Source organism: Triplophysa rosa, linkage group LG17, assembly GCF_024868665.1.
Source record: "Triplophysa rosa linkage group LG17, Trosa_1v2, whole genome shotgun sequence".
In the NCBI taxonomy this organism is placed as follows: Eukaryota; Metazoa; Chordata; class Actinopteri; order Cypriniformes; family Nemacheilidae; genus Triplophysa; species Triplophysa rosa.
This window is the reverse complement of record NC_079906.1, coordinates 20,764,753-20,791,435: the sequence shown is the minus strand read 5'-3', so window position 1 is coordinate 20,791,435 and position 26,683 is coordinate 20,764,753. Positions and strand designations below refer to the sequence as shown.

The 26,683-nt window shown below is 38.2% G+C and overlaps 1 protein-coding gene across 5 annotated transcripts in view; it reads left to right on the top strand.

Annotated features, from left to right (window-relative positions):
• The window catches only part of ccdc120a (coiled-coil domain containing 120a), a 37,969-nt gene that overhangs the window by 2,226 nt on the left and 9,060 nt on the right, over positions 1–26,683 (top strand). For 2 of the 5 annotated variants that reach the window (XM_057357461.1, XM_057357457.1), the window contains exons 2-6: positions 23,591–23,727; positions 23,816–23,903; positions 24,574–24,704; positions 25,339–25,455; positions 25,552–25,675. In XM_057357461.1, coding sequence (XP_057213444.1) covers positions 23,864–23,903; positions 24,574–24,704; positions 25,339–25,455; positions 25,552–25,675 — 412 coding nt within the window. In that variant the 5' untranslated portion in view covers positions 23,591–23,727; positions 23,816–23,863. Of the gene's footprint in view, positions 1–11,192; positions 11,403–16,034; positions 16,491–21,380; positions 21,427–23,590; positions 23,728–23,815; positions 23,904–24,573; positions 24,705–25,338; positions 25,456–25,551; positions 25,676–26,683 lie in introns of those variants that run through there. The other 3 variants (XM_057357458.1, XM_057357459.1, XM_057357460.1) reach the window with 3 other exon arrangements.

Sequence of the window (26,683 nt, the reverse complement as noted above, 5' to 3'; positions counted from 1 at the left end):
TAACGAAATCCATGAAATGTATGGAGGTGTAAAATGAATGTAGATCGTAGAGGTCATGTAATCTGGATTTTGGGTAAATTTGATGAGACAATTTTGAGTTCATATTGAGATCTTCAATAATGTTGACTTGATTGCAGACAAATCTGAGCTCAGTTTGAGACATTGCTGAGATTTTTGCCTCTTTCTATGAGAAGGAGAACTATCTGACACTATGAGATGAGATTTCAAAGTTTCAATTTGCGCTCCATTTAATCTCACTGATGTCTAGAAGAAATAATTCAGATATTAAAGGGATCTCGTGTGTGATTTTCTTCTCTTATTCAGCATCACAGTTTGTTTTTAACAGTTCTTCGAATGATCATGGTTATGAACAAACTGTAAATGTGTCGTCTAAAGGCTGAGACTAGTTTTCTGCGGTGAAAAGCAGAAATGACAGTCAAAGAGAGAAAGAAGAAGAGAGTCCTTTAGCGCCAGAAAGTCTCATTTGACATTCAGGGTCGAGCATGGCGTGTCACTGGAGGCTCCGGGACTATTTGAAAGACTCTGAATCAAAGTGGCCTCCATCCCCGTCTCATCCCATTCTCACCCGACACACGGTCCGGAAGAATGAGGGTTGCTTTGTGCATAATGAAGAGAGAGAATGTGCGTACCTTAGCACTTGGAAACTGTGCTTTCAAAATCCCCGGGGGTCGAAAAACAAGAGTGCACGTAATAAACCACACAGCCGGAGTGGAGCCATGAGAGATCTGTAACATTTACCCGTCGGTGCCCGATCGAGAGGTGCTGCGGTTGGGTTTACAGCGCGCTGTCAGTGTTGTGTCTTGTGCCAGGGTGTCGGTGGCAAAGCTGGGTCAACACTCGGTCTGCGTCTCTGGCTCTCGGCTCTGCTTAATGAGTTTGTAATCACTCTCATGTCAGAAGGATGCTTATGGCCTGGAGGGTTAGATTGCGAGAGAGCGCAGAGCCGGCACATGAGCGCTGGAATCTGTGCTGAGACTCACGCTGCGCTGCTGAACTGTTGTTATTGAAACATGAGGGCTTGTGAGGCATCTGAAGGGAAGAGATCACCTAAACCCCATGCCGGTTATTACACAAATATTTGTCATGCCTTCCAAAGAGAAATCAATACACCTCTGGTGTCCTGCGTGCATGTGTGCGCAAGAGAGAGGTATGGTAATCTGAAACAGCTCTGGGAAATCAGACAGAATGAAAACGGGTCACGATGATCCAGAATACCGTGTGCATTAAGTAGATTATCAGGCAGAGATGGATGAGATCTGCTCTTCTACCCATAATTCCTAGTGCTGTTCACGTGATGCCGGTGCAAGATGCTTTTATGCTGTTTTATTAAGAAAAGTGTGATAACTAACAAATTAAATTGCGGAAAAAATATTTTTTTATGTGATAATGTTCGTCGCCTATTTTATTTTGCATGAAGGAAATTGATTCTGTAAGGGATAGATGCAGTTCAATGAGTTCTGGTGTTTCAAAAAAAAAAAAAGATTATTAAGATTACTGTAGTAAAATTCCTAGATACTATAGTTCTTTGAACGTTACTAGTATACTTTAGCTTTTATCACAGTTTATCAATAATATACAATAGTTTACCACAACTTACCACAGTTAACTATTGTAAATAATATAGTATACTATAGTAAACTGAAGTAAAAATCCTAGATACTATAGTGTTTTTGAACTCTAGTAAAGACCATAGTATACTTTAGTATTTGCTACTGTTTATCAATTTACTAGAGTATAATATAATATATAATAGTACTTTACTATAGTAAATATGAAGTTATACTTTAGTATTTACTAAAGTTTATCACTTTACTATAGTACACTATAAAATACCATAGTTTACAAAAGAAATTGTAGTGTTAATAATATTAATATACAATATATAATTCTATATTAAGTATTATAGTATACGATAGTATTTTTTCATGTGTGAATACATTTAAAATAAACAAAATACCAGTGGACAAAAAAACATGTTTTCCATTGTGGAGATAAAGTTGTTAATTTGTCCTGCAGTAATTAAACCTAATCAATGTTTTAAACATCTGTGAATTCATGTTGGCAATTAACCATAGTATTGACTTTTAAAGCAGCATCATGCCCTTGACACTTTATTTATGCAGACATTTGGCCTCTTCTGAAATGCTATAGGAACATACATGGGTAACACTTTAAAATAATGGTCCGTTGTTAAGAAGTAACTATGCAGAAAGTAATAGGTAGTACTACATTAACACTTCTATGGATAGGTTATATATGTAGAATATATCCATTCATGTTTTGGTATTAGGCTTTTGGTATTTGTATTTATTCATAAATTTGTTTCCACAAACAACCTATTTTTTCACTTTATGTACGTTAATGTTGAGATTAGTAATTAATTGTTTTTTCTTTATTAATTGGTCATATTTCGCAAGTAGTTCTCAATGATGGCATTTTTCTTTAGTAATTATCAAATACCAAATAAGAAACTACCTTTGTCCTAAATTAGCTATTACTTATTGCCTAGTTAATCTTGCTTCTATATTAGTTAATAGTATTAAGGTAAGTGTTAATGTAGTACTACCTATTACTTTCTGCATAGTTGTTAACAACGGACCATTATTTTAAAGTTGTTACCCATACATGAATATTAATGCTACAAGAGATTACATTTTAATGAGGTTTGTACATTCAGTGGTAAATATTGTGCATTGACTTGCTTGGCTGTATAGTGTTTTTAATCATATTGGATGATAAGTGGCAACATCATTTTTTTGTAGGTCAGATCCTTCTATATTAAAAAAGAAGAGATCTCAACAACATCACACACAGTGTTCAAAGATAAAGCTCAGAGATCTCAATACAAACAATTCTCATCAAATTCACATTAGATTTGTAGCTCTATAATCTTGCCTTGCAATTTTCTCATTTAATCTCATTCATTTTTACTTTTCCTAAGAATTGTAGGAGAAACATCTCACACAAAATGCAAAACATAACCATGAACCATATTAAACCTCCTGAGCTATAAAAGAGCAATGTTGAGGAATAAATAACGATTTATTTTCTCTCTTTTCTTCTAAATTTTAAGGCATGTTTAATGTTAAGGGCAGAAATGTCCTATGTGAAATTCTCTCCAATAAGTAGAATAGGGAATTTTTTTCAAAATGTGTAAAATACTAGAAGCAAAAGACAAAATGAGATGATTATTACAAGGCACTTTGTGATGTTGTCTAAATGCTGTTTTATGGGATGGATGTGTGTGGTACGGACCAGTTCCTCAAAAACCTGCTATTTAACACACTGTGTTTGAGTTAATGGACTTTTCATGCTCTGATCCTACACAACACTACAGTTAAACCTCAAGTTTAAGTTTAAGCAATCCAGTGATGGATATTCAGATTCATTTTAATACATTTTACTATGAAACAGATCATTCTGGTCCTGGATTCTGATTGGGCGACGCAGTGGTCTGCTTAAATATACTGTTTGATAAAGCAGGAACTATGATATGAAACACCTGTTCAACAGAACACACAACTATTACTTTACAAAACATATTTTAGTAAGTAATTTATATTTAAAGTCCCAGTGAAATAAAAAATGACAATTCTTATTTTTTCATGAAATATTGCTGCGCTTATTGTAAATATCTTATCAATGTGGGTCATTTTCTTTTTTAAATTCATGTGCCCTCATAATCTTCAGTTAAAATCTGAAAATGCACTTCCGCCCTGAAATGACTATCCATCTCAAATGACGTCAATTAGACGGCTTGGGCGGAGCATCCGTTAACTCCTCCCCTTCAACTGTCAGTATGCTGCCAGTTTCATTTCAAAATGCAACAGCTGTTTTTACACATCCAATCAAATCGCAGTGAAAAAAGCAAGCCACGCCCACAAATTTTCTCCTTTGAAATTCCTTTTCACTCGGAAATGTGTCAGATTACGGAAGTAAAAACGATCGCAACTTCCGGTTCACGGGGACTTTAACTTTATTCAAATTTGTATTCTTTTTATTGAACTTTGCTTTATTACATAATAGTCTGAACTGTGTACTTTATGTAGTTAGTTCAATACTAGTGTACTTGTGTGTACTATTTCTAAATTGCCCCATTTTTTGTTTTAGTTTAAGTATACTTTAAGTTTAACATTAGTGTGCTTTGAATACACAACTTATTTACAACAGTTTTTCTGAGAAGAACACATGAACTAGACTGAAAGTATACTTTCTTTTTTTAGGTTGAAAAGTATAGGCTACTAATAGCACACTTGAAAAACATTTTTCGTGATTTCCTCACTTTATATGTCAGATTACATCTATTATATTATCATTTTTAAGAGATATTGTCTATTTTATAGTCTCTTAATCATTTTCTTTTTTGTTTGTTTGTTTTTAAACAGGTAAACGCATCTTCCATTGGATAGTCCCACCCCAAACTCACAGCTTACTTTTGAAGTTTAGGATGGGAGAAAGTATTTAACAATGAAAAATGCTTCAGCTTTCAATAAAGGAAATTAAATAAGAGGTAGAGAGTCTGTAGATTCTGATGGGTGTGTCAGACACAAACTGACTCCTACAGCTCTGATAAAAGCCTCACGGGGTAGAAAGAAAATCAACAGAAGGAGGCAAACTGGGGGGACAGTTTAGCAAGCAGTGTGACCGATGGCTACAAAGGCCTCCGGGGAATTTAAAGTGACCTGTCCCAAAGTCTCAAAGCCGAGCAGACACTCACAAACGCAGCTTCATTGTGTGTCATTCCATTTTGCAAGGTTGGCATTTTTGTGCCGTTGTAGCGACTCAAGTGCCCGTTGCTATGGCGAACATAAATTTGACCCCATCGGTTCAGTGCAGACATCTGGAGGAGAGTCAGTCACCCAAACACGCCGACGTCGGCCCAGATTCGCCCTCCTCACGCTGGCACCTCAGGGGTGAAAGGTTATTGGCTGCGCAGTCAGCCCTGCCAGTCTGCGATATGCCACTATTTTTAGTAAGGGATTTTTTGCGTTGTTGCCATGCAGCGGTTGGCTTCTGTCCCCGATCGCTCTCTGCTCAATGCGTTGCTCTCGTTCACTCTGAGTTGAGCTCGCCGAGTATCACGGCAGCGATGTCGAACTGTGACGGATCTCTAAGCTTCACTCGAGCAGAAAAATGTAGGTCACATTATAAAGCGAAGCACCTAGAGAGACAGACGAGCGTGAGAGAGAGAAACTGGCTACGGGGCATTAAAACCTACTCCAGCATGCACATTTTAAAGATGTTACCTCACTTGCTGTTGGATGCCATGGTAGAGGAGTTAACCAGTGAGCGAGAGGGAGACGTGGGGTGGGTGTGACTGTAGCAGGGCAAGAAAAGCGTACAAAAGCATTGCGGTGGTGTCAAGAAAAAAGAACGAGTACAGTTGTAAAGCTCGCTAGAAAATGGAGACCGTAAAACAAAAGCTAAGTGCAGGAAATGTCCCTCAAATGCAAAGAGACCAGCGGAGATGTAGTTCGGTTTGTACAATACCGTCCTTGAAAACCGCCTTGGCAGATGTAAAATGTGTTTGTTGGACCAAGTTCATTTCTGGAGCTCTGATGCTTTTTCTCTATACAAATGTTTGCTTGGTTAGAAGAGCTTGTGTTCAGATGCTTTCGGTTATCAGTGTAGGTGGACAACATTGTAGTATTTGCATAGAAACAAGATTATCTGTCTGTCTGCTGTTGTTTTTATTCCTTCAACATTACTTTATCGTAATTATCCCTGATTTGACACGTCCTGTATTTAAAGGCATAGTTTAGATTCTGTCATCATTTATTCACCCTCATCTCATTTCAAAACTGCACGACTTTTTTCCCATCCGGAGTACACAAAAGAAGAACGTTGATAACCAAACAAATCGGACCCCATTGACTTCCACATGTATGGACACAAAACCTCTGAGACATTTCTCAAAATATCTTCTTAGGTGTTCAGCTGAAGAAAGTCATACAGGTTTGGAATGACATGAGGGTAAATAAATCATGACAGAATCATACATTTTCGTGTACTTTCCCTTTAAATGCATCATGTTGTATTGTTGTATTGTGTTGTATGAGAACAGTAGGTGATCTATTTTTAAAACATCTTTTCTCTTCTGATTTCAAGATGCTTCACACCTCTGTGCTGCAGGCAGGTTGTTGTAATGCGTCTTCCGGCCACAGGGGGCGTACTTGCACTTCAAACACTGTTTTACACAGAAACTCTGCCTGATTTGGCAACCTGAGCATTTCTTTACATCTGCTTTCTAAAACATGCTTCTCATTCTCAGCATATGTATGCATTTTATCCAAAGCAATTTACCGTCTATTCAAGGTGTTTGTGACCTACCGGAGTTCTTTGCTGCACTGCACCACATCATCTTGACTTTGGCTGGTTTAATGGTTTAATGCTCTGTCTGTATTTCTGGAGGCCGCTTATACTGAATCCTGTCTGATCTTGGCAGGCAAGACATCCCATGAATCTATCGCAGTTTGAATAATTTAACACGTTATTATTCAATTCTGCCCAATTGTCTTTTGGACTTTCTCCGAAAGAACCTGACGAACGAAACGTGACCTGGAAACTGGTTGACAGAAAGGGGACTGCATATTGTGTTTTGTGTCAGTATGTCTTGTATCTTATTTCTACTCCCTCGCCCTTAAGAAAAATCGTGAGAAAATGAGATCTCAAATATTCTGGGAATCATTGAGATTAAATGGAGAAAAATGTTTAACTTTTGCTTAAGTCTTCTGCGCTACGCCTGATATATTTCTTCTTGGAAAAAGAGCCCAAATCTGACAAATGTCTGCATTAGAGTTTCAAAAAAGATCTAAAAAATGTCTCAAACTGAGCTCAGATTTGTCAGGTCTGCAATCAAAAGTCAATATCATTGAAGATCTCAATTTGAACTCAAACATGTCTCATCAAATTTACACAAATCCAGATTATTTTACTTCTACCGTCTACATTCATCATGGATTTCAACAATTGACTCATTCGTTTCTGTTTTCATGAACAAGTTTAGGCTAGACATCCGAAACTAAGATGAAACACAACCGAGAACTCCATCAAATCTCCTGGGCTATAAAAGAGCGACCATCTATGTGCAAAAATAATTTGCATCAAAACATATTTCATTTGGTTAATCTCTGCTATAAAAACGATACTGAAACGTACACCAAAATTCCCAAGTCGTTCCTTTACTGTAATGTCTTTGGTTTATTTACATTCGTATAATCACTGGTCTCATTCATCCCTGATGATAAGGCCCAGCAGGGTTAACTTCAGGTCTTGACAGGTTCAAAAGACTGGTATTTTTCAGAGGTTATCAAAGCCCCCATTTCCCCCATGAGCTGCAGCTGTTAAACCTCTCCACAACAAACACAAGCATGATCTAAAATACATCAAAGTCTCTCCATGTGAAATCTACGGCCTAGCATCTTTATTGGTCCGTAATAGTAAATCTTTGACTCGTTTGAAAACGTCCTGTAACCATCTAAATGAACCATTTTCTTGGTTGTTTCCAAACATTAGACTACTACAGTGATGATGTTGTATCTGTGGATGTGTTATGTTATGTAGTGTTGAGATGTGATGGAGATAAGTTGGCTCTGCGGCAGCGGGTGGTGGGGAGGCGAGGACGCAGCGTTTGGATTTTTCTGCTTGGCAACCCGCGCCCCTCCCGTCCGAAATCAAAGCAAAGCGAATAGGGGAATGCATGCCGTTTGAAGCTACGCTCGCATGTCTACGCCAACTCCTGACGGGATCGCTCTCGTAACTGAGAAATTCAGAGCAAGGGCAGTGGGACACTTCATTAAATAATAATCAAAATACTGAAATAGTCTGTGGCTGTGGTGAAGGCCGTGGTCCTTGAAAAAAAATTATAAAAAATATATTAAACAATCTCAACAAAGATTCTATTCTGTTTGAACAGGAATTGTCCATATATAGGCACTCTTGAACGTTTATTTTATGTTTAAATAAACGTTTCTCTGAGGCTGTCACCACACCGGCTGTGTCTGTCCGTCTTCACTTCACAGGACATGGACAAAATGTTTCTTAAATTCTGTTTTAATGCTCTCCACAGCCAATAACTCAATCGTGTTTGATCATATTTAGTGTATTTTCTTTTTTGTAGTTTAGGTCGTGGTTTTCAAAAGTAAGATTTGAAGCAACAGATAATACGATTTTTCAAAGTGAAAGATTGTGCCAAAACACTGCCAGACCTCAACTTTCGATGTCAACAACTAAAGATATGCAAAGTGTTGTCTCCTCTCTTTTAAACGTTTATAATCTGTTTTGCTATTCTAATTTTGCAGGGCTGTATGGTCAGTTGCATTTTATTATTTGCATGTTGCATTGGCAACCTTATCAGAACAGGTTTATACGTTTTTGGTTATTGGCGGTTTTAATATCCAAAAACGTTTCCCTTTGTTTGTTTAGGCAATGGACTGTATATAACTTTTTTAGGGCTGTGTTGATCATGTTTAATGAAAATATTTAAACATGTGATATTTCTGCACAGTCTTCTTGTTTTATATGGATTTCAATAGATTCTTATTTTACAGTTTTATAAAGGTGTAGAAAGCCCGCAATGCTGTAGTTCTAGGCCAATGAGAGAGTTGTTGCCAGGGTGCTATGTGGTTTCAAGGGTGTTTCTGTGGTTGCTAGGTGGTTACATAACGGCCCAGGTTGGATACAGGTTGGGGCTTCTCTAAATCTACATTGCACATTTGATCAATCACCACGGGATATATATTGAGTCTAAATTCTTTAAGAATCAACGTAGAAATTGCATACTGCAAAGGTACTTTTACATTGATGACTAAACAAAATTTGAGGTTTCTTACCTTGTATTAGTCATTAGGTCTTAAATTAAATGAAAAAAATGTCATCAGGACCCCCAGCGAGCTTGAGGCTGTGGATTAGTGTAGAGGAGCGTTTAGACTTTATGTCCATGAGCTTCTTTAACGGATTACTCCCAGAGAGGTTTTAAAGAGAGAAAAGAAAGAGAGGGTCGAGCCAACTGGCTGTCAAACTAAAAGAGCAGAATTAAATATTTCAGAATCGGCTGTTGGTCTGAGATCTCCCTCCTACGATTCTTGGCTGCGGTGGAGCTATTGTGTTGGTCCTTGTAAATCTCATGTGTTCTTGAAACTCAAACATCAAAGATACGTGTGCGGCTCACAAATACAACATAAAAACACAACTTTATATATGTGTAGCTTCCCATTTTCATCCCATGCCAGCTCACAAGACGTCTCTCTGATTTCACATAGCTTGTATTCTTTCAATGAGCTGTAAGTATAGCAGATCTGTGGTTTGACATCATTCTTTGGCCGCTGATGAGTTTTATGTTTGGGGTTCTGAATGGACACGTGTTTGGTTCAGGGTCACTTCTTCTGGTCAGCATTTGTGGTTAACAGCAAACACCTGTGGGAACAGGGAGGGGGGTTATGTCCCGATTTGTTAAACAGATGCCAAACGTCTCGGTGGTTTCACCGTAGCTCATTCCTCCAGGGCCACATCTTCTGACCCTCCTCAAGTGAACCTCATCTCCTCTTCTGACTCTTTGCTTGTCTGGGGATTTTCATTTTATAAATGCTTTGAAAACATCTCCAATGACCTTATGTCACATTTTTCAAGATTTGTAACGAACGTTTTCAGGGAACGTTCCAGGTTGGATGTGCTGGGGATAGAAGTCTGTGTGCCAAGGATGTCTTTTTGTTAATTGTACTTAATGACCAATGTGTTTTCATTACCTAACCAAAGTGTATACTAGATGCTGCAGTAGTTTCAGATTTTTTAGATTTGATCTAAAATCTTTTGCTAATGTTTAATTGGATAAAGTCAAAGCAGGAGGCGCGACAGCTCACACACTGGGCTTGTATTGTCAGTCTCATTAGGAGAATACTGTTGTTCTGTCCTGTCGAGTGATTGATGATAAAGCCGAGGGGTCTGCTCCCAGCAGGGTTTCTCCAACTCTCTCTCCTTCACCGGACACTGTGAGAGAATGTCCTGTGGAGAATTCCAGGAAGGGCAGGATCGTTCTGATCTCAGGCTAAACTTCCCTCGATTGAAATCCTTCTGCATATTAAAACTGCAGTCTTGTGATGAACATACAAGATGATAGGTTTGCACAGCAAAATATTTATAAATATTTAATCACTGACCATCAGGACCCAAGTTATCTGTAGAGTTATTTCACATCTAATTTTGTGGCCATGTTAAGTCAGCTATAATTAAATGACGAGCAAAACATGCAAGTACTCCATTCATCCTCTCCGCAGAATCTGCTCTCGAGGTTTTCTCGAGGAGAATGGGAAGCATTTATGCCACATTTAAAAACATTAAATATATTCATTTAAGCTGAAAGCAGGTCTGTTGGTTGTTAAATGTGGTCATGTGGGGCGTTTGGCACTAAACCTGGTGCTGGTTGTAAACGCATATTCTCATGAAGTCACAATTTCTAAAAATTGCAATAGAAATACACAGAAGTGTGTTACTTCTATAGTATATTTATAAAAAATAAATACGATTCTTTGTGTGTTTGTTTGTTCCAGTTTGTTGCAGTGTAGGCCTAATATGTGCTCAGGGCAATCTGTTGTTTCATGCAGAAGAAATCTTTTACATGTGAATAGAAATTCTCTGTTTGAAGCCAATTGGTTTGCAAATGAAGGCTCTGCTCCTCAGGATAATACTCAATTTTCACGTCCTACATTACTGATCTATTAGGACATCTTTTAAAACCACGTGAAAGTTGTCAGGGGTTTTAATTCAACGCAGACGACGAAGTGTAAAACTAGTGACGTCACATTAAATCGATTTATTTATTACTTAGTTGTTTATTTATTTGTTTACTTTTTGTTAAGACTACATTAATTGTTATTTTTAATCACCACAGAATGCATGCTCAACAGTCGAAGAGACGAGAACAACGTTTAAATCTCCCCACCAACATTTACATATTTTACTATGGCCAAGGGTAACGTTGTAAATATAATTAGGTCCCTCCTACGTTGATTGGTGCGTGTCCCGACGTTTTCTCTGACGTCCCTAATTTAGTATTCTTAATCACGCCCCTCACGTGCCTTTGTTATAGTAGGATTCGACCGCTCGCTCTCTGCACATGCGCGTCAGCCGCGTTTGTGAATTTGTTTCGGTCCACTAGACTGCGCTGGAAAGTCACTGAAGTTGGTTGGCTGTATCATGAGAAAACTTCTCACATCAATACTTTTTGACGTTTTAACTTGGTCAGTGAAATGATTTCATTATTGCGCGATGATTTTATGGTGTGTTGCGTTCAGAGAGTGAGCGCTTGTTGTCACCGGCTTTACCTGCGCGGATTTACCGGCTTTAAACTTTAAACTCTTACAGAGCATGAGATCATCTCCAAACAGGTAAGATGCTTTTCATGTAACGTTAACCTAATATAGGCCTAACATTTATTTTCCAAATTTTCACGTGAAAAAATATGCGTCAGTATTTACTATAAGAGAGTAGCCTATGCATGCGACACTTAATTAATACTACAGTATTCTGTAATATTAACTATAGCGTATTGATCAAATGTAGTAAAACTGTAGTGTACTTTAATATATGGTAAGGGTCATGAAACACTACAGTATCTAGGGGGTTTATTACAGTTTACTGTAGTAAAGTGTACTAAAGTTTTTTTATTCATGTAGGTTGCTTATAATGTTTTCATATAGGTGACATTTACAAAAAAATACCCTTGTAGTAGCATTGCATTGCATTGCAGTTTGCCACTCAACGACTGTGGTCCTATATCATGATATTATAATATAAAGCATCAGTTTACCACAGTGCTTTTTGTGTTATAGTGTCTAAGGAGTGAGATCAAATCTATTAAAATTCAATGGTGTGTGTTGCAGTTGTTCTTTCAGATAAGTTGTGTTGTTGAGTTCTGCCACAACAGCTTGTTTTGATCTTTTGAGGTATAATTTTGTTGCCTAGTTAAACACAGGCTCTAACAGGAGAGTTATCGTAAACGATCGTTGTGAAACAGTAACAGACCATCACACTGTTTGTTTTGCATTTGAAGTGATTACGTCTTCCCATAATCACATTTTATAGAGCAGTGTTCGAGGTGTTCAGTGAGGCAGTAGGTACAGTTTTATGACAGTCCACTGTTTGCATGGACACGAGGTCCGGATACATCTGTGCAGGATCCTCCTTCATTAGGATGCCAAGCTTCCGAAAATCCAGCTCTTCAGGGAAGAGGATGTGATGACAGGTTTATTATTGAATGTATCAGGTGGTGTGTTCCGATGTACTGTGTCTGCTGGACACACAAACCTTTACTAACAAGACCTTGTGGGACTTAGACTGTAGCACACAAGCATTTGCTCACTGTTTTAAGGGTGACGTTTTTCACACTGAAAACGCTCTGTTTGGTTAGCCGGACTTTGGTTAACCTCCTTGTAAAAGGAAAAGAATGGTCCGCCTGTTAAGGTTTTGAAAGTCATCCTTCTGTGACTATTGATCGTGAGGTTATCACTCAGCTGATGTGGTGACTTTCGCAAGAAAATCGACTTATACTTTGCAAAGCTAACATTCAATGGTAACATTATCATGCCTTGTCTGATCTGCGTTTGATCTGTATCGTATCGGCTCGTGTGACGACGACTACTGATTTAAAGGTTTGCAAGCGTTCGCTTATATGTAGAACATCACTTTGTTGCCATTGCTGTATGTAATTTACAGCTCACTTCCTCATTTCCTTTAAGCAAATGTTGTTCTGCTGAATTGGTGATGTGTTCATCAGCCCCCACATTTTTTTATTCTTTATGATGAATTGATCTAACCCTGACGGCATAGCCCAGTCGACTCAACCTTTATTACAGTTTTGACCCATTAGTGCTTTGCATAACTAAATAGTAATTTTAAAAATAAACTTAACTCGTCCACCCTCATCATTTGTGCACAATCATACCTCAAATCTGACTTGGGCTGCTACCTAACAACCACATAGTAACACCTTAGCAACCACCCCTGATAGCACACATACATCTGGCTTACGTCTATTTGACGTCTGCATTTACATCTGCAATAGATAGTTTGCTCATCTGCAATACGTCTCAGAGACGTCTGCTGTCAGACATCATATAGACATCTATAAGATGTCTGTAAGATGTTTATGATTTAGAATGGATGTAAAGCTGCTCTTTCTAAGATGTTTAGCAGATGGTTTTACACAGCAGATGTTTTCCAGATCTTTAGCAGACGTATTACAGACGTCTCAGAGACGTCTTGCAGATGAGCAAGCTATGTATTGCAGATGTCTTGCAGATGTACAGTATATGCAGACGTCAAATAGACGCAAGTCAGATGGAGTGTGCTATCAGGGACATATCGCTCTGCTTTAATGAGCATTTGCATTTGACGCTTTCATTAAAAGTGACTTACAGTGCATTCATAGTATACGTTTATTGTTTTATTTTTCATGGGTATCGAACTCATGGCCTCTACCACTTTGAGCTACAGGAACAATAATAGCAATAGAAAGTTAATGTTGTTGACAATGACTTTAGCTTTAGTTTGTTGTGAGCACATGTGTTGTGTGTGTCAGAAACAGCCGTGTGAGACACACCTCGCTCTGGGTTTATGGGTTGATATGAGGATGCCGGGACGACAGTGTGTGACTTCGGCTCCATTCCTCCCATTATCAGCTGCTCACTACCAGCAAATGTGACAAACAGAAGTCCCATGGGCTGAACAAACACATGTCCACTACTGAGGGAACTTACTGGTTTACTTAACTTAAAGTTGTGATAGAATGATTTCTTTTTGAAGTCTTTTTATAATTTGTAGATTTTGCTAATAAGAGAATCAGTCTACAAATGACTTATCTTATAGTTGTCTCTGTATATTTTACCATCCAAATTATAAGCACGTAATAATAATGTACAGTATGGCTGTATGAAATAATATAAAAGAAGATAAATCTCTTTCATATCTCGATTAAATAGAGGGCAAATGGAAACTTTATCTTAAGTCTCATCTGTGTCTCAGATATTTCACCTAAAAAAGACTCAAATGTCTCCATTAGAGTTTCAGAAGAGATGTCAACAATGTCTCAAACTGAGCTCAGATTTGTCAAGTCTGCAATTAAAAGTCAATATTATTGAAGATCTAATTATCTCAAACGTCATCTCATGTTAGTAGAAAAATCGTAGACCTCTGAGCAATACATTTTTTGCTAGTACTGTAACGCACTGTATACATCAGACCAGTGGTTCTCAAACTTTTTCGTTGTAAGGCCCCCTTTGTGTTAAGTGCATCGCTTTGCGGCCCCCATATAAAGACGTATAATCTTAAACTTAGAATTTTAATGAAACCAAAAACATTCAGTTATACAATGCTGGAACCTCAATTCTTTTGGTTGGTGGTGTCATTTTTCTGATGTTTGATTGCAAAAAAAATATGATAAATTTCTATATTTCATAAAATGCCACAAAATCTGTGGCCCCCTGGATCCATCTTGGGGCCCCCCAGGGGGCCACGGCCCCCAGTTTGAGAACCACTGCATCAGACAGTTCAATCATATTCAGCAGTTTCCCGACTTCGAGTGGCGTGTCTGTGTAGTTTTGTGTTTGTGTGCGATCTGCGATGCTTCGCAAAACTGCTGACGCCTGCAGTCCGGCTCAACCCAGAAAGATCTCAAAGTGCACAATTAACCATCCGGCGTTTCACTCGCTGTCTGAATTCTATCAGATCCAGATAAAGAGGACCAGAAGCTTACAGTGGAGAAAATAAAGGTGAGACTGTTATCAGCTGTCAGAAGCGAACATTCATCTGAAATGTTATGAGATCACCTTCACACACACACATAAACACAAGCATAGAAAATCCTTCCCGCTGGCTTTGAATATTTAAATCAGCTTCACATTTGCATGCGTGTGATTCCAGCTGCTCGCTGCTGTCTCGATGAGCTCGCTCTGTCTTTGAGCTCTAATCCGCTCATAATTATCTCATGATTTCAATGCGTCTTCCCTTCTGGGTACACCTCCGCTTTGCCGTTTTGAAGTGTCACAAAGCTTTGTGAATAAACGTTTGAAACGCTTCATCCGAGACAAGCCTCACTGTTGCTAGTGCTTATACTTTACAAAGTTTGTTGCACTTTAAGTTTTCTTTTCTAATTGTTTTTTTTTTGTAATGATTTTTGCTTTTTGTGCAATAAAACAACCACAAAAATGTCATAATCTTTCATTTAAAAAGGGATCTAAAGTTAGTTACAGAGCATCATAGAGGGGGACTCTTTTGACTTTATTGCCAGCAAATAACCACCTCCAAATTATGGAGGACCAATAGTGCTGTTTAGAAATAAAATGAAGAATCAATTGACCGATTTAATAATTAAAACAAAAATGTAAACAACTGAATCACTTTTGAAATTGAAAAATGAATAGGCTTTTTTAAATGGTTTATTTAATTTGTGTTTTAAAATGTAGTTTAATTGAACAATTACACTTTTAAATAGAAAGATCTGTTTATTTAATTCATGTTTTAAAACGTAGAAAAAACACCTGAAACACCCTAGCAACCACACAGAACCCCTTAGCAACTGCGTAACCACATGCTACACCTTATGTTAGCAACTGCATTGATGCCCTGGCAACCGCCGACAACACCAGAGCATTGTGGGTAGCTTTATGATCTTTTACTGTTTTAAACTCTGTGGTTGTGTTTTTCCGCTTTCCTGGCGACTAAACATGTTGCCGTGGTGCTAAAATCTTCCTCGGTTTTACCTGAATAATTGCTGAAATGTTCAAAAGGAACTTCAAAGGCTTCAGAGAAAGGCATAAATTTTCTTCAGGCATCAGGAGCCTGTAAAATGTTTCACACACAATGTTCTGATTTGTGCAGTTTTGAAGCACTGTAATGAAAGCCTCACTTAGATTATTGATGCTTCAGATCGATTTCTGGATCTTTGTGTACGACAGCGGTTGAGTGCATTCCACAGATTGTCTCTTGCTTTTCTATCTCGACTGTATTTTTTAAGAAAATGTTTTGGCTCCGAATCAGCGGTGCTTCAGGGCTCTTGTTGTAGATAGCTCCAGTGTTATGATAAGCTGTGGCGTCCTGCTCTTCTTCGATGTCGTCCGGACAAAAGAGAGATGTTTGGCCACATGTGGCTTCCAGATGTACAGGTAGTTATTGCAGTCTGTCCCCCGTGGGACTCCATTTCCTACCCATCACCTGACTTTAAAGAGTTCTATGTGCGTCAAGAGCGTGAGATAAAAGAGCCGTGTATCGTCTACGGTTTAACAAAAGCTCCGTGATTAAGTTGACTGTGATATCTGACGGTGATAATTGTTTTTTCAAGCTTGTTGGAAAAACATGTTCCACATTCTTCCAGGTTGAAATTTGGAATATTGAAAGATGCTGGAGTGGGATTGTTGTAAAGGGATAATTCACCCAAAAATGAATCATTTGGAGTTTGACCTCTCATTTTGAACATGAGGGTAAGTATATTATTTTTAAATTCACAAATAAACACAAAAACGACCAAATTACCTGTAAAGCATTGTTAGCATCCATTTTGTGTACATAACTTAACATTGCTGAATGCCATTTTAGACCGTCAGAACGTTTTAGTGAGATTTAACACATTTGATAGACATCAACAGATCATTTTGATCAACACTTGAAGTTAATATGAGGTTTGCCGCAGGGCTTTACCAAAACACTGTCTTAGGGTTGAATGGTATCTATAATTTTGCTCTCCGTGTTTTGCGTCTGTTTTTAGGTTTCCTGAAAGTGTACAGTGTGTTAGTTAGACTGTAAAGTGCACGTAAGTAAATGTTACAGTGCATGATTGAAATCTGCACCCAAGAGATGCGTTACGTACCCAGCTGGAGCCCTTAAAAGGCTTTGCTCAAGTCCTTGAAATATTCCACTCAACCTTCTGTCTGTTCGCTCCTGTTTTAGGGATAGGGATCACCCATAAATAAAAAATCTGTCATCATTTATTCATCCCCATGTTGTTCTAAACCTGTATATGACCCTTTCTTGTGTGGAACACAAAAGAAGATATTTTGAGAAATGTCTTTGTAATTTTGCGTTCATACAAGTGAAGTCAATGGGGGACAATGTTGTTTGGTTAACAACGTTCCTTAAAAGATCTTCTTTTGTGTTCTGCTGAAGTAAGAAAGTCAGTTTTGACGGTAATTTCAAAGCACTTTTGGGTGAACATTACACCAAGCGAAAAGAGTGGGAAACAACACATCAAAAGTGGGAAAAATGTAAATGTGATGTTTGCTTTAGGTTCTGTTGGAGATGATGAAATGGTTCATGTGTTGGGTCCATCTGCTGTCTGTAGTCGTCTTGACTCCTCTCAGCCGGAGCTGTTGTTGCTGCCAGTCAGAGGAAATGTGCCCTCCACCCAGCCTGCTGAGAAGAGACGGGGCTGATTTTGGGGTGATGAGGAACAGAGGCATGGAGGATATCATTAAGGCGGGGAAGTGCAGAGCAAAGAGCATCAAGGTGGAAACTAACGTTTCCTTCCAGAGCTCTCGAGAGACCTCCTTTCAACGCTGTACACTTTCTATAACCAAAAAATCACCAATTATCTTAGACCAAATTGAGAAAAAGTTCAGAGCAAATCTTGCGTTTCAGACAATGCTACTGATAACAAGAACTGGGTGATCTCATATCTGTCTCCTGCAAAGATTTGGGTATATCTCAAACAGTGCTCAGATTTGCCGAGAGACCAGAAGTCTGCAGTCCAAGACAACAGTATGGCGGTATAAAATGAATGTAGATTGTACAGGTCAAATAATCTGGATTTGGGTCAATTTGGAGAGAAATGTTTGAGTTCGTATTGAGATCTTCAATAATATTGACTTTTGATTGCAGACTTGACAAATCCAGTTCAGTTTGTGACATTGTTCTTCTCTGAAACTCTAATTAAGACATTTGTGAGAGACACGCAGATGAGACTTGCTTTCCAGTTGCTCTCCATTTAATCTCATTGATGTCTAGCAGAAATAATCAAGATATTAAAGTGATCTCATCTGTGATTTATGGGTAATGTCAAGCCTATTAATGGTGCTTTATGGTTTTGTTCTTCACATTCTGAAGTTGGGCAATGATGACGTGCTTCAGGTTAAATGAGTAGAGAAAAGACTGAAGATTGTAGGAGCTTTTGCTTGAATCATGTTTTCAAAAGCTTTAAAGACCATCCAGAATGCAGTTCGAGAAATGCACTTTCCTTTGAAGTGCAGTGGCTTTTTGATGATATGTTCAGTTGTATCTTGGGAATATGTTGCTTGGGAAAGTGGAAACCTCAAAATCTCTAGGAATGTGATGTAAACAGTCTCCTCTTCATTCTGTGTCTGTACTTTACTATTTGTCCTCATTTGTTTGCTGCCACAATGCTGGAGTGTTGTCTGAGCGATACTATGCTATGGCTAATGTCTTTTGAATGCTTTGTAATGGTTTGTAATGCCATATAAAAATCCCACCCCAAATGTTCAAATAGACCACATTTAAATAATAGTTACAGTAATGTCTTCTTTAGCTAATACCATTAATCAGACGTGTTATCAAAGACTTAAATACCAACCATTCCCAAAGGTTCATTCTGTACTCTAACTACTGTAAATCTAGTTGTCATTTTAGTGACCCATATACAGTAACGTACTCGAAGGACATGAACCAGACCAAACCCATGCCAGATTGGATTTTGAAGTCTCATGGTTCAGTTCACTGCGGTGATGTAGAAACACAGCTGTGTCCACACGTCCTCATTAGAGCTGGATTAATTACCGGAGACGCGGGTCCCGCGTCTTTCAGACCCTGCCGGGATCAGAGAGGTCGCAGAGAGTCCACGGAGCAAAAAAAATCTGCTGACCTCCTCTTCTCGTCGCTTTCTGCAAACCTTGTGCTCCCAGAGGAGAGAGCTTCTGCAGTCCTGAAGAAAAAAACTGCTGAAGTTGAAGGCGTAGATTGCGAGAATCAGAATGTATTTGTGCAGAGAAAACAGATGAGAAACGGAGCCGAAAAAAAGATGCATGTGTCGTTCCGTCCGTAACATAAAAGTAGACATTGACGAATCTTGGAGGGGCTGTATTATGAAAGACAGGATTTCCTTTTTTAAAGCGTTTGATATGTTACGCGGACATATTGTAACATTCCCAATGTAAAGCTTTATCGCCTGTCCACTCGGACTATTTATTAAAAGTGTTTGCCATGGAAAGCTATAGAAACTATGAATGGATACTGTTGCAGTGATTCTTATATTGTTAGTTTGCGTTTTTCACTTCAAACGGTGCCGTTTATGCAAAGGCCTGTTGTTTCTTTACTGAATGATGTCAAATTGACAAAATGATGAAATGGTTTGTCTGAAACAAAAATATTTTGTGGGTTAACTATCGCTTTAAATCTAAAATATCTGAAATATGGACACATATTTCTCACATGAACATCTGAACAGCAGTGGCGATACAGGCTCCAACATGAGCGAGTGGAATGCTGGCAAACCTACTGAGAATCGCAGACCATTTGTCCTGACATTTGGTAAAACGCACACACGCTCACAGCACAGCTTGTCTAGTACATATTTATAGATTCAAATGAATCCTGGTTGGCAGAATTACATGAAATATTGTTTGTGTGGGGCTTGCCTGTGCAAAACTCACCACCATGATGCAAGGGTTTTGTGGGTGGTTGCCAGGGCGTTGCTATGCGGATGCTCAAGTGTGCTGAGTGGTTGTAAGCAGGTTGCAAACTGATTGCTAGGGTGTTGCTGTGTGGATTTATTTTCTTTTGCTTTTTTTATTTATCTGTTTAAAATTAAAACCATTGTATTTAGAAATACTAACATTTTACACTTTTACTTTGTTTATTGGAAGAAGCAACAGTCTTGGCTGTAAACTGTTTCATTTAATTTGGTTATAACTTATTTAGTCTGTTTTGTCTATTTAAGATGTATTTTTTCTCACTTTTACAACACAATATGATCTGTCGTATTGATTTTTTACACTGAAATATAAACAACACTGTATGAATGTGAGATCAGCACAGCACACTGCTGTTATGAAAAACAACCTAATGACCGACTCAGAAAGGATTAATACTGTGTAATAAGTGTGTAATGAAAACATTTGGAGAGTTCTGTGATATCTGCAAGGAAAGCCAAAGTTTGCCGTTCAGATGTCCAGCTGGAAGACCCGAAGAGGTCTTTAACATCTCTACAGCTCTGGATCCAGGGTCTTATCACGTTCGCCTCAACCACAGCGTGACTCCATTAGATGAAACCCAACACTAGACAAACCAAGACAGACAGAAAGCCCATGTTTGCTCTAGCAACACACACGTATTTGTCTTGCGTTCATTGGCTCAGTCGCTTTTATCCGTCCCTCCCTTGACCTTCAGTGTGTGTGTGTGTATGCGCGTGGGCATGATTAGGTCATAATACAAAACCCTCATTATTTTTCCTATACCATACACTTATGTCTTTTCAAATTTGCATGACTTAGTTTTCACCTTAGGACACAAAAGGTCATGGCCACTCTTTGATATAATGAAAGTAAATATTGCTCCAAATGTAACAAAACATTTTAAAAAATCATAGAAGGGGTTTGTATGACAAATATAGTACAAATATGGCACACTAGTTATATTCCTTAATTAAAGACACTAAAGTACAATGAAATGTAATTTCTGCTGAAACATGAAGTTAGGGCGAGACATAGTATGTGGCCCCTCCCCCTTTAAAAATAGCCAATAGCGTTTAGTTTACCTCACTACCTGGAATCTAATGTGAAGCTGAAGTGCAGAATGATGTCATAAAAATCAAATATTTGTTTTGGCAGAAGTATGAGACTATATTTAAATGATTATATGTTGTATATGAATTTGATTTCATAAAAACTTTCACCTTGATACACAAAAGTCATGTAAGATTTGGAATGAGGGTGAGTCAGTGTTTTTTGGGGGGTGGTTTTTTGCTTCACTTACTATTTTCTGAAAAAGACCTTCTGTGAATTAAAACTATTAATCTTAGTCCATAATAACAATCTTCTACATTTTTGTAAGACACCCATCATCCACACAAAGGGCTACTCTGGGCGTTTCAGACATCCACCCGTCTCCTGCAAATTGAGATAATAACTAGTTATTGCTGACCACTTTCTACCGTTTGAGCATGAAACACTACATTGGAAAGTAGGAATCGGCCACTGGGTGTTAAATCTGGAACGGTCTAGGCTTTTGGTGTTTTGGTGTTTATGTAGGTGGCGTCAGGAAATGGCATTGGGTGCATTTTTAAACACAGCTCTGAGGTTTTGCCCTTTTCTTCTTGTCCATGGCTTCGTGTCTACGGCTGATCCTAGGAAGTGAGTCGAGGCCCGTGAGAGTGTTTTTCGCGTGAGGATTCTTTCAGCATTGTTGTAATAGGTCAGTGTGAACCTCCCATTTCTGTTTCCCGCACTCACTTCCTGTTTCACGAGCCACTTCCTGTACGCCGTGGGCCGCTTCCTGTCCGGAGTTCCCACCGGCAGATCCATGTGAATGTGATGGGGGGATACAGTTTAAGCTTTAGACATGAATCTCACTCGGGTCAAGTAAAGGTTTTAAAATGAAAATAAACTCACTGGCCCCGAAAATCTCCAACTGATGAGTGACGCCTGATAGCATTGTATGCTTTATTTAACACAACACAGAAACCTCACGTCTATAAAAATAGGCTAACAACTGTCATTAATGTGTCCCATATGAAGGTGCAAGACCAGTTTTATCCAATATTAGCTATTGTCACATTTTTGTATATTTTTATGTTTAGAAAATTTGGGGAAAACGGTTTACAGTTGATGGTAAAAAACATCCAAGCACTCAGTTACATCACCATCATTTACAAGCGTAACTTTGTATTGAATCTGATCATATTGTTTCCTAAACCTTAAAGTCCGACTCTCAGTCAGGGCCGTTGCATGCATAGCCGTTGAAAAACAGAGTTGCGACACACTTTGATCTCACCGCCGCGTGGTCATGTGGTCTATGGAGCGCTCAATAGTTCCAAACTGTCAGTCTGTTTGAATGGGTTTAAGCGGTAGAGACAGTGGAAACAGCTTTATTTGCAACAAATTTCACTAAATACTAACACAATATATGCACTGATTACTATGTTGATTAAATGTATAATAACATGTTGTCTGACAAGTGTTAGAGAGACAGTATTAATCAGTTTTGTGTGTTTAATTTGACTAGTAAGTAGGGATGTAACGATTCACTCAGCTCACGATGCGATGCGAGTCACGATTCTGATCTCACGATGCGATTTATTCACGATTTACTCACGATTTATTTTTACAAAATGAGTTGAAACAAATTAGAAATGAACAACTTCCCTTGCATTATTTCTTAAATGCTTCACGTTTCTTTGTATAATAAAATAATGTTTTATTTCAAATAACAAAGCTAAACTGCAATTTTATAACAAATTAATAATAGAAAAAGTATCTTTAATATAAACAAACTAATACTGTCTGAGCTTTTCTTGGATTTTTTTGCATTTAAGAAATATTAGCATGTCCACGTTTAGATTTGCAGTGAAAATAGCGGCCCCTGCTGTTCAACAAATGTATTGCGATTCAGTTCACACCTCAACCGATTTGAATCGTCACTCATTATAACCGATTTTCAACCGGCTCACGGTGAATCGTTACATCCCTACTAGTAAGGATGCACAATGTGCAATACATGAACAGTATGCATGCATTCATCTGTTTCTTATGCTTCTATGATCATCAGGACATACCAATGCTAAATTATGTTAAGACATTCACATAAAAATGCACAAGTAATTTATCAAGAAATAATCAATGATTGCGAGTAAATGCACAACAAAGAATACTGAAAAATTAACAAGACATACAGGGAGAGGGTAGATAACATTTGATTTAATTAGCAGTCTTTATAGAAAATCATTCAATCACACAGACACACAGAAAATGCATTTTTATTTAGTTTAAATATTTAGTTTGAAAAACATCCTCATAATAAAACACCAGTTTTACAGAGATGCATTTGATCAACTTACCTGCGAATGTGTTTGGGAAACAGTGAAATAAATGGGCTTCAATGCAATGTTTGGAACTAATAGAGCCCTCCATGACACGAGTTACTTCCGCATTCCATTCTTCCCACGGACGTCTATGTGAGTGTCCCAACTCCGTTTTTCAGCGTCAGAACTAGAGCCGTTGAAAAATAGAGTTACGACACTTGACCACGTGGTTCATGGAGCGCTCAATAGTTCCAAACAAATCCGTGCTGTCAACCTATTTGGATAGATTTTAGCGGGACAGACAACAGCAACTACTAAATATATTAGCACATCGTGTACGCTGAATACTACATTGACTACATTTATAGCAGCATTTTGTCTGGGGAGTAATATGGATATAAGATCTATGAATATATGTCCGCCAACTTGTTAAATGTATAAACATGCCGTTATTTCACCAACTTACTTCCAACTGACGTCTATGCAAGTGTCGTAACTCTGTTTTTCATACGGGTCAGGTCCGCACTGGCGTCTCACGTGGTCTGTTCTGTGTTTCAGGGCATTGAGTTTGTGAAGCGTTAAACAGCAGCGCAGTGGCTCCACCCTTAGGTCGATCGCAGTAGTGCTGCCAATCTGCTTCATGGCCACGGCCTAAACATCTGCAATACGTATGACTGTTACAAAAGGGTGAGAAGGTAAGAATGACGCTTTGACTTTTAACTCAATCAGTTTTTGCTGAGTAGTTTTGGTATTATCATGTATGTTTGCTTCGCCCCTTTGTAGATAAACGTACAATCAGGAGGCTGCGAGGTGACGCTCAAGACGCACAACATGGAGGTCAAAAGTCACCTGATAAGTCAAGGAGGGCCTGGTGAGCACTTACGAGTGATTGTGCGTGGGTGTAAAGGTTCATCCAAATATAAAAACATAGTTAACCACAAACAAAAACAATTTTATATTAAAATCCCAACAGATGATGATTTAAAAAATGAAGAGACCATTCCATATTTTCATTGAATCATAATTTCTACATGTATTGTGCTCATTCCAGTCCAGTGTTTGTTTAATTTTAACAAAATCAAACCTTTAGGAGTGACAAAGTCATCCAACAGCAATGTGAAAGACACATGATAAAAATCCAGGGTATCACATAAAAAATCATTTTTGATTTGACCTAAATACATGTATTTAGATATTACTGTTGTTTTGCTTAAAAGGGAATATGAACTTGTTTCTTTGCAGTATTTGAGATCTGAAAAAAAGAGCACCTTTTCTGTTATTTCGACCTGTTTCTCCACGTTTCATTTTCTGCAAAAAATGCAAATAGAAACTATATTTTTATTTGAAATTTTGGAGAAATATTGTTAGTAGTTCACAGAACGAAACAAAAATGATCATTTTAAACACAGTCTACAAATCGTAAGTTCAGAAAAACTGAAAATACTTTAGAAAGGGTCTCTTAATTTTGTCCATGGCTGTAAATCTGAAGTGTCCATTATGATATTAAAGAGAATGTGTGTGTGTGGTGTGTACGTGCACAGAGCTCCAGGTCAGTATGGACAGTAAGCAGCGTGCCGAGCGGATGGTGGAGCTGCAGGAGAGGCGCAGGAGCCTGCAGTCGTTGCTCAGCACTCGATTGGCAGAACTGAAGCGTGTGTGTCTGCAGGAGGCGGTCAGTGTCTCGCACACAAACATGTTTTCACTACACTCGTAAACTCTCGGGTTTCCTGGCCTGTCGGTGAGCTGCCAACTCATGTGACAGCACAGAGATGTCGCCACATGCCCAGCTAATCTCTGCACATACTTAACAAGCTTTTGGAATTTGGAAGGACTGTTATGGTTTTGCTATTTATTGCCTGGAGTATTGTGTCGTGTGTGTTTGATATACGTGTTATATCAGATGTATTTTATAGATACAATTTTCTTAAAGGGATAGTTCACCCAAAAATCAAAACTCTGTCATCATTTATTCACCCGCATGTTGTTCAGAACCAGTATGTGACTTTTGTGGAACACAAAAGAAGATATTTTGAGAAATCCATACAATTGAAGTCAATGGTATTTCAATGTTTGGTGACCAACGTTCTTCAAAGTATCTTCTTTTGTGTTCTGCAGAAGAAAGAAAGTCATACAGGTTTAAAATGGCACAAAGGTGAATAAAATCATTTTCATTTTTGGCTAAACCATTCCTAAAAAACCTGTTGTATATTATACAGACAGACGCACATTAACTATCATAATGCGAGGTAAAAAAATATTTTAAAGAAAGTGTGCCTTTTGATGTTTGTTTTTCATTCATTTGGCAGGAACTGACAGGTGAAGTTCCTCATGAATATCCTTTAGAAAGCTGCGAGAAATTCCCCCACGTGCGGCGCAAAGCCGGTTTGTCCCGCAGTTCTTCCAAACATAACACGAGAAATGAGGTGTGTGGATTTAAGACGATGTTAGGGAGAGATTAATTGGATACGGGATGTATTAGAAATAAATATCAAAGTTGCCCAATGTTTTTAATGGCATAGGAAGAGGACATCTTTCAGCGCAAGACAAAGAAAACACTGTTCAGTGGCGCCCTCCGCAGACACGTCGATTCAGAACAACATCCTTCACACGGCAAAAGAACGGTTCATAGAGGATGCCACACAGGTGGGTTTAAACTTTAAAGACGAAATAAATGCCATTTTATGACAGATGGGCGGTTAAAATATACAGTGTCTTTGTTATTGTCACTTTCTGTCAGACCTAAAATGAAACAAATGAAAGCAAAAAAAAAAAATATATACAGTATATATACAGTGTCTACATAAAAACCCACACAATAAATGCTGTTGTAGAAGTAAACAGTACATCAAGCATTCAAGTACTTCTTAGTTTTTAGAAAGTAGTCACCATTTCTATTTCTTTTATTTTATGTGAAATTGAATGTTTTGTCTTAAATAGGTTGGATAGGGGAATGTCGTGTCACCTTTAAATGTGTTCATAACGCCCTTTAAGTGTGTACAGTGTGTCTAAACCCTGCGGTCTAACTCGTTTATCTGCGTTAACAACAGTTCAAACTAAGTGAAGGGTTATACATCAGACTAATCTACACCGATAAAGATCAGACTGAACTATGTTGAACTAACATACATCATGCTGAGCTTGATCAGACTCGACTGAGATTACAGAGAACCATTTCATCCAGAAGAACAAAGATTAAATCTTATTTCATTAACACATTAACATTAGACTGATATCGTATGTCAGATATCAGAGATCAGACAGTACTAAACTAACACGAATTAATCTAGAGTAAATGACCTTATCAGACTGTGAATGTCGAGCACACATAGAGGTTTATAACGGATCGGTTTTGCAAGTAAAAATTGGGATTCGCGTACGTGTTAATGTGGCGGTGTAAATTTAGAAGAGAGTTTTCACACATGCAGAAATATGGAAGAGAGTCTCACCTCAGATGTGAAGCGGGTTTGTTGTGTAACCGGAGGTGTTGAGTACTGACCTGTTTCCTTCCTGTTTTGATAAAATTATGATGCTGGTTTTGTGAGAGATAAACATGCGTGCATTTATGTAGCTTGTACATTTATTTATGTTCTTTACAATAGAATTGTATTGTTTTTAGATCAAATTATATGTAATGACAGACTATCACCAACT